This window comes from Brachionichthys hirsutus, chromosome 20 (genome assembly GCF_040956055.1).
Source record: "Brachionichthys hirsutus isolate HB-005 chromosome 20, CSIRO-AGI_Bhir_v1, whole genome shotgun sequence".
Classification (NCBI taxonomy): domain Eukaryota; kingdom Metazoa; phylum Chordata; class Actinopteri; order Lophiiformes; family Brachionichthyidae; genus Brachionichthys; species Brachionichthys hirsutus.
Window position 1 is genome coordinate 9,179,709 of NC_090916.1, and position 7,653 is coordinate 9,187,361.

General features: G+C 52.0%; 1 protein-coding gene across 1 annotated transcript in view; it reads left to right on the forward strand.

The window, feature by feature from the left end:
• The first annotated feature begins 4,795 nt into the window (after nt 1-4,795).
• LOC137909659 (reticulon-4-interacting protein 1 homolog, mitochondrial-like) overlaps nt 4,796-7,653 on the forward strand; it is an 11,913-nt gene continuing 9,055 nt past the window's right edge. The window contains exons 1-8 of the mRNA XM_068754119.1: nt 4,796-5,019; nt 5,090-5,241; nt 5,439-5,507; nt 5,788-5,912; nt 6,008-6,056; nt 6,133-6,269; nt 6,376-6,559; nt 7,623-7,651. Coding sequence (XP_068610220.1) covers nt 4,872-5,019; nt 5,090-5,241; nt 5,439-5,507; nt 5,788-5,912; nt 6,008-6,056; nt 6,133-6,269; nt 6,376-6,559; nt 7,623-7,651 — 893 coding nt within the window. The 5' untranslated portion in view covers nt 4,796-4,871. The remainder of the gene's footprint in view (nt 5,020-5,089; nt 5,242-5,438; nt 5,508-5,787; nt 5,913-6,007; nt 6,057-6,132; nt 6,270-6,375; nt 6,560-7,622; nt 7,652-7,653) is intronic.

The window sequence follows — 7,653 nt, forward strand, 5'->3', positions numbered from 1 at the left end:
CGTATCGCAGCAGTCTATGGGCGAGAGGCGGGGTACACCCTGGACAAGTCGCCAGTTCATCCCAGGGCCTAGCCCAGCTTCCTGTCGGCGTGAGGCGGGGTACACCCTGGACGAGTCGCCAGTTCATCCCAGGGCCTATCCCAGCTTCCTGTCGGCGTGAGGCGGGGTACACCCTGGACAAGTCGCCAGTTCATCCCAGGGCCTATCCCAGCTTCCTGTCGGCGTGAGGCGGGGTACGCCCTGGACAAGTCGCCAGTTCATCCCAGGGCCTATCCCAGCTTCCTGTCGGCGTGAGGCGGGGTACGCCCTGGACAAGTCGCCAGTTCATCCCAGGGCCTATCCCAGCTTCCTGTCGGCGTGAGGCGGGGTACACCCTGGACAAGTCGCCAGTTCATCCCGGGGCATATCCCAGCTTCCTGTCGGCGTGAGGCGTGACACCCAGCAGATCTTCAATCATTGATCGACTCCATAAATGATTTATACGCCCGCTGGTGTTGGAGTCGGACAAACAAACAACCCTCTGGAGCCGGAGTGGCAGACGCAGTTCTCACGACATAAAGGCAGGAGGGGCATCATCATCCATCACCCCCCCCCCCCCCGATGGCCCCTGAGCTGCGGGCTAAATCGTTTGCGTTTACATGGAAACGCCGTGACCGATATCCGATCATCGAGGGCCGGACCCCGCTCACTCGGATCGGGTGTCGGGACTAGAGTAAGACACGTCTGCCTACAAACATGGTTGCCAAGGAGAACTACAGGAGCGTTTAAATTATTCACCTGCACATGTCACAGAATTTATATCCAAAGTGGATAAAGCCTGAAAGCCACGCCTGGATTTACCGAGGGCGGAGTCCGGCTTCCGGTCCGTCCCGGAGTCGGCCGGTCGGGTTTGGGTCTCATGAAGAAACCAGGCTGATGCATGATGGGAGCTGACTCAAGTCCGATCCTATAAAACCAGCTGTTCCGGCCGGTTCTGTGTTTAGAATCGGGAGAGTTAAGAATGTACTTCATAGATCATACGTTTATTAAATAGAACAATGTTTCTAGGGTTGCCAGGTTGTGATTTTTTACAGTAATAATATCCTTCCTTATAAATGATTTATTTCTCATCAACCATCCAACTTGCAGAGATGCACGGTAACAAGTTTAAATCGATAGACTTCTATTTGTCGTTTTCAGAGGGAAGGGCTCAATTATTAGGCCTGAAAAGGCCCATCTGGGGGATAATCCACAACCTGGCAACCCAAAGGGGATTCTTCTTCGTGGCTTGGAGCAGGTTATGAATTCAGGATTTACATATTTCTAATGTTCGATAAGGTCAGAAGGAAATCGCGTCAAGGCTGCGTTCAAACGTCAAACAACAACAACAACAACAATCAGCTGAAGGAGGCGGCCTGCCAGATGTGCTTTCAATAAACCAAAGGTCATTCAAATCACAGCGAGTCTCTCTGCTGAGGAACCAAATTCTCGCGATCCAAGATGGAACCGCAAACAGAACGAAACGTCTTCTTTGTTTGCCCGAGGATCAAGACTATTTACACAAATTTACATTTTTTGCAAATCACCTCGCTGAGATTCTCAAATTAGCTGGTTGCAAAGTTGATGAGTTAAATTTGATCAGAATTGAAGTTAGTGTTTGTTTCTTTGGATGGTGTTTCAAAGGAGGGATGTTATATTTGTTCTAAAATGACTTTAATGCGGATTCTTTGTGGTTTCAGGGCTGAACACTGTAAAATGTGAGGATTTACTTTTTGAGATTTCAAACATTTGGACAATTTGTCGAGTGACTTTTGTCAGATGTTTCTATATTTCAAAAGTGATGGAGAATTTTTTTTATATAGAGATTTTGACACAGATTTAAAAGCAACTATTTTTTATTTTTTTAATATATAGATTTTGAAGCACGGCTAAAAACAACAAGTCAAACTCCAAATATCCCAAAGCCCGTTGAAATCCAAGTCAATAAAACGATACCGTAAAATACCACATTTAATTTATGGTGCTAAATTGATACAACAAGATTTATTGAAATGTTTTTACTTCTACTTTGGTGTCAAATCGACTTTTAGAGCAGGAATTTTGAGAACGTGGATTCATGCACCGTCATCGTGTCATCGTGACCCGGTTAGCACGCGAGGCTCGCGGAGCCCACAGTGCTGACCTGATTTCATTAGCAAATCAGGTTGTATCCCAAATGTGCTCCACCGATAGCTCTGCTGTCAGTGACCCCCCCCCCAGGGCCGTAGGAGGCTTTCCCTATGAGCTGCCCTCACCTGTCGGAAACATGTGACGGACCGAGAGCTCACAACAGAACATTCGTACACTTCCTCGTCCGCACAGGTTCCTAGACCCGATCGCTGTTCTGACCCAAACCAACACGTCTACTGAAGAGTCTTTGTGTAACGTCCAGGCGTGACATCCGAACTGCGAGTCGGGAAACAGACGGAATCAGCCACGGCGTCCGAAGGCCGTGGGAATGCCGGGCTGACTCTGCTGCTGCTAATGAAGTGACGACTTCCACTTCCTGCAAACTGGATTTCACGTCGAGCGTTGGGAACATGTTGGTGTCCAGAACTCTGGCTGGAAGTTCTCCCGGTGGAAAATCTGGTTCCTCCTACATGCCCTGAACGCCTCGTCTGGCTCTGATGCCACACAACACGTCATTTCACATTTATTTAAAGGTCAGATAGAGTTATAATGCAACCAGTGGCCCCCACAGGAAGTCACAGAGACTGCCAAAATAAAGGTTTAAAGAAAAAGAAACAGCCTGTTAATTGAGTGAGAATTTCCCAGCTAGCTGTTAGCGGTCGGCTGCTACTTGCTAGACATCGATCCTCTCAGGTAAATGATTTAATGTCCTTTATGAAATCCTCAAACTAAAGAGTTCCAGAGTGTCTGGTTTGAGCCGACGCTGTCTGACCTGCAGGATTAAAGCGAAGGCCTCAGTGCTTGTTCTCCATTGTTACCCATCGCCACAGACTGGACGTGTTCTCTGTCCATTTAAACACAGACTTCCCATAGAGGGTGAAACGTGAAGCTAATGAGCGTCTCAGCTTACGAGGCTCCTCTGAGATACGTCCTATTTACGTAAAGACAACCAGGCGTGGACTGTTGAGCTGCAGAACAACCCGGAATTTGTTCTTTTGTTGTAACCGGCTACAGATTTAGAGCTTTTATTTGCATAAAGGGAATTAAATATGAAAAAAGGGAAGCCGGGCGAGGGGAAAGAACATTTCTACCGCGTCGTGGATGTTTAAAGGACAAGGAGAGACCTGTTTCAAAATGAGACCTTCGTGGGGAAGCAGCAACAACCATAAAAACACACATCCTCTCACATTGTGTGTGTGATTGTGTCGCGGCCGCTCTCAACCCAACTTTGTTTGATGATATCTCATTAGCTGCCTGTCAGCTCAACCCACAGCACCTTCCCGCTCTTCCTCCTCCTCCTCTCCCCCCCCTCTTCACCAGCAGGCACTGACATTCATATAATGAATGTGGTTCGGCCAATCGAACGAATGCCCTGATAGGGCATCCGTTTTAAAGCAGACAACAGCTGCTTTAAAATGATCATTGTGTGTGTGTGTGTGTGTGTGTTTAAGCCAAAGATTTGAACCGACTGCAACAAATGTGATGTCAGCTTTTACAGTGTCGTCCTTCCTAATCCCACAGACAAACAGACCGAACACTGCATTATATTCCGTGTGCTGTTCCTGCACTGTGGAGGAAATCTGCAGCTAAGATGCTATCTGTGTGTGTGTCACCAGTGGGCTGTCATTGTGTGTGTGTGTGTGAGGACATTTTGCATTGTACCTTTTTACTTGTATTTTTTGCACAGGATAGTACCAGCTACTGTATATGAGGTCTTAAATGCTCAGAAAATGACACTTTAATGATCATATTTGAGTTTGTGCCTAAATGGAGATGAAATTCTGCGGGTTCTCCTCTTTTAGGGTTCAGCTTCGTGCATGTTTTTGATTCCTACAGCATCATAAGACATTTATTTCTATCTTTATAATATTTTTTTAATGATTTTGAACTGTTAATGTTACAGATTTCAGGGTTACAGGGGGAGTGGCCTGTTACAGATGGCACTGGGTGAAAGGTGAGATAAAGGCTGCGACCACCGACGCCCACACACACACCTTTAGAGGCACCGATTCACCTGCATTGCGTGTTTTTTGGGCTGTGACCGACACAGAACCGTGAACGTAAACACCAGCTACGTCACCAAACAACTATGAGCCGTAAACATTCGCGTAGGTTAACCATTTACCGCATAAGAGTCGGCGTGAACGTCTTAATCATTTTAGGAGCAGGAGAAGAAGAAGAAGTCGACGTCAGAGGTTTTCTCTTACATGATTGGCCAGAACGTTCAGCTCCAGGATTGTGATTGGCTGATGTCATAAGTTCAGAGGTCATCTTGTTGTGTCGCTTTAAACCCGAAGAGGGGCGTAGCTTTTCCTAATTTTCCTATCAATTTTCCTTCTTTTCGTCCTTTTTGGGATTCGGTAACACGCTCGACGTGCGGAAGGATCTTATCGCCTCCTTATTTCACCGACTCCGTACATTTGTACGCGTCTTTTAGCGCCGACCCGTGGATGCTAGCTCACCACCTAGCTAGCTAACTAGCTAGCCAGCTAGCGACAACACAAGTGTTCTTCCAGGTGACATGAAAACTGCGGCGCTCACGCGCACAGTCAGCTGAGAGGCGGGTTAAAATGGGCTCCGTCTCTGCCGCGGTGGTGTCGACCCGGCTCTTGGGTTCGGTCCGCGCTAGAGCGGCAGGCCGGACCCAAACATTAGCCGGGCTAGGCTGGAGAGCGAGCTCAAGGAGACGCCTCAGCGGTTCACCTTCAACGCGGCAGAGCTGCATGTCGGCCTGGGTCATCAGCCAGTACGGCACCAACGAGGTGCTGAAGTACACCGAAGACATGGCCTCTCCCGCGGTCAGCTGCCCCGACGAGCTGCTGGTTAAAGTCCACGCGGCGAGCCTGAACCCTCTCGACGTGTCCATGAGGGGTGAGTGCCGTCAGGGACGCGATGGCTTCGTGTCTTTATGGTGTTTCTCAGCTCACTCTCCTTTTCTCAGGTGGTTATGGAGCCAAACTGCTGAAGTTAAGAAGGGATCCGATGTCGGCGATGGATGCGGACGGCGAGTTTCCTGTGATTCTGGGCCGTGACGTGTCCGGCGTGGTGCTGGACTGCGGATCTGCCGTTACACACTTCGCTCCGGGCGATGAGGTAAAGGCTTGCGCTGCAGATCGCAGGATCGTAGTCCCGATCGGACGGGTTAAACTACACATCGGGTCTCCCTGCCGACAGAGATAAAGCTACGCCACAAACAAACGTTGCGTTTCATCCGAACGGGGAAGGCGGACTAGGACCGGAACCGAAGAGGAGTCCTCTTCAGCTTTTAAAATGTCCTGCTTGTGTTCCAGGTGTGGGCCGCCGTTCCGCCGTGGAAGCAGGGAAGTCTGGCAGAATTTGTGACTCTATCGGAGTACGAGGTGAGCTCAGGGCGCCGGCCGCGCTACGGCGCGTCGTTGTCATCGATTAAACGGCGAAGAGGGTTTATCGTTTGGCCGAGGTGTTGAACAACGTTTAGAGGAAGTGAGCCCGGTCATGTGACGCTGCGGCGGCGACACGGATCTCCGTCCGGTTCCTTCCTGTTCTGTATCGAACTTGTGTGTGTGTGTGATGGAGGACGCCGTTGACCGTCCTCCATCACTGTAGTCCACAAAGACCGTCCTCTCGATCCCGGCGTCCCCCGTGGGAATGTTTCCACAGGTTTCCCACAAGCCCAAGCTCCTGACGCACGCCGAGGCGGCGTCCGTCCCTTACGTCGCCAGCACGTCTCTGTCTGCGCTCGTCAACGCCGGTGGACTCTGCAGAGACAGCTCCTCAAATAAAAGGCAAGCGCCGCCCTGTTGCCGTGGACGACCAGGAGGACCGCCGGTTGATCACAAAGTAATGGTTGAACGACCGTCTGGTCGCCGTTTCCTCCTAGAGTTCTGATCATCGGCGGCTCGGGGGGCGTCGGCACGTTCTCGATTCAGGTGAGGCGAGCTGCGCCGCCGCGGCGCGTTCGGCTCTCGCTGTGTTTCGGTGTGCTGACGGTTCCCTCTCTCTCAGCTGTTGAAGGCGTGGGGCGCCCACGTCACGGTGACCTGCTCTCAGAACGCCGAAGCGCTGGTCCGGGGGCTGGGGGCCGACGAGGTGGTCGACCACGCGGCGGGGGGCGAGGCGCAGCAGCTGGAGGCGATGGGGAAGTACGGAATCATCGTTTCCTCCTCCTTCAGACGGATGAAACGGGCTTCGCTCGTGCATCCGACCGCTTTCTAGAGGTTGCGATCCGACGTTTGTTTGCGCCCGAAGGTTCGACGTGGTTCTGGACGGCGTGGGCGGGGACACGGAGGAGTGGGCGTTGGGCGTGCTGAAGCCCTGGTCCGGAGCGAAGTACGCCACGCTGGTCACGCCTTTCCTTTTCAACACGGATTCCATGGGTCTGCTGCAGGGGACGCTCCGGGCGGGACGGACCCTGCAGTGCAAGGCCGTTCAGGTAAACGCGAGCACGGCGGCGCTCTTCTCACGCCGAAATGCAAACGGCTGTTTATTCTGCCTGGAACATCCTCAGTCCGGTGGCGTCCGCTGTGGGCGTGGCCTGCAGGCGCTGGAAGGATCGCTCCGTACCGGGTTTCTCACACGCGTGCGCCGTTGTTCCGAGTCCGGGAGACATTTTAGTTTTATTTCCCGTCGGTTGAATGAAATCGACTCCAGAGCTTCGTAGCGTCTCCGTTTCTCATCGATTACGTCTCGAACATTTGAAATGGAACCTGGAGCAGGAGGTGGGGTGTTGTTGGCCCGCCTGGGCGGTCCGAGTCCCTGCAGGCCTGTGTGTGTGTGTGTGGGGGGGGGGGGGGGCTGCTGAAGCGGCAGTATTTCGCTGTTTGTGCAGACCGCCGTCGGCCATCTCCCCTCCGGCACATACCAGCGCTCGTGTGTTTCCTGCCAAGCCTCCGGGGCCTTTGTCCTGTGGGGGCGCCCAGCTGGTCGGTGGGTCGCGGCGCGACTGAGCCCTCTAGTGTCCGACGCCTGACCCGTCGGGCAGGCTCTGGTTCGACCCGTTTTGTCGACTCGCCGAAGTCCGAGGGGGTGCGGCGCATAATGATGGTCGTCGTCCTGATCAGATTACTCGATTCGGACGGGAGATCCCTTTCTTTATTTTCCATTCTCACGCCGCTATAACGGGACGCCGCGTTTTTCCTTTGTAAAACGTTTCCAGGAGGCGGATTACGTTTCTGGGATCAACCAGAATATCTTTGTTCTTTCAGCTCAATGCCAGAATCCTCCCGAGATCAAATAAAACTAATTACCATGAAACTGGGAGGAGCCGGAGCCAAAGGCGGAGCTTAATTCTTAATCTCAGTTTGTTAGATCAGGTTAATAATTAGATTCTGAATCTCTAACCCTTCTTCACCATCAACATCTGTAATGAGAGGCGGGCAGGTGTGTGTCGCCCTGATTGGTCGTGATCAGCCAATCCTGCCCCCCCAGTGAGGGGCAGGCAGCGTCGAGCGGCTTCCGTCATCCCTGCCTGACTGTCGCCTCGTTCCTCCTCTTAGAACATGATGGCGAATGGACTCTTCTACCGGT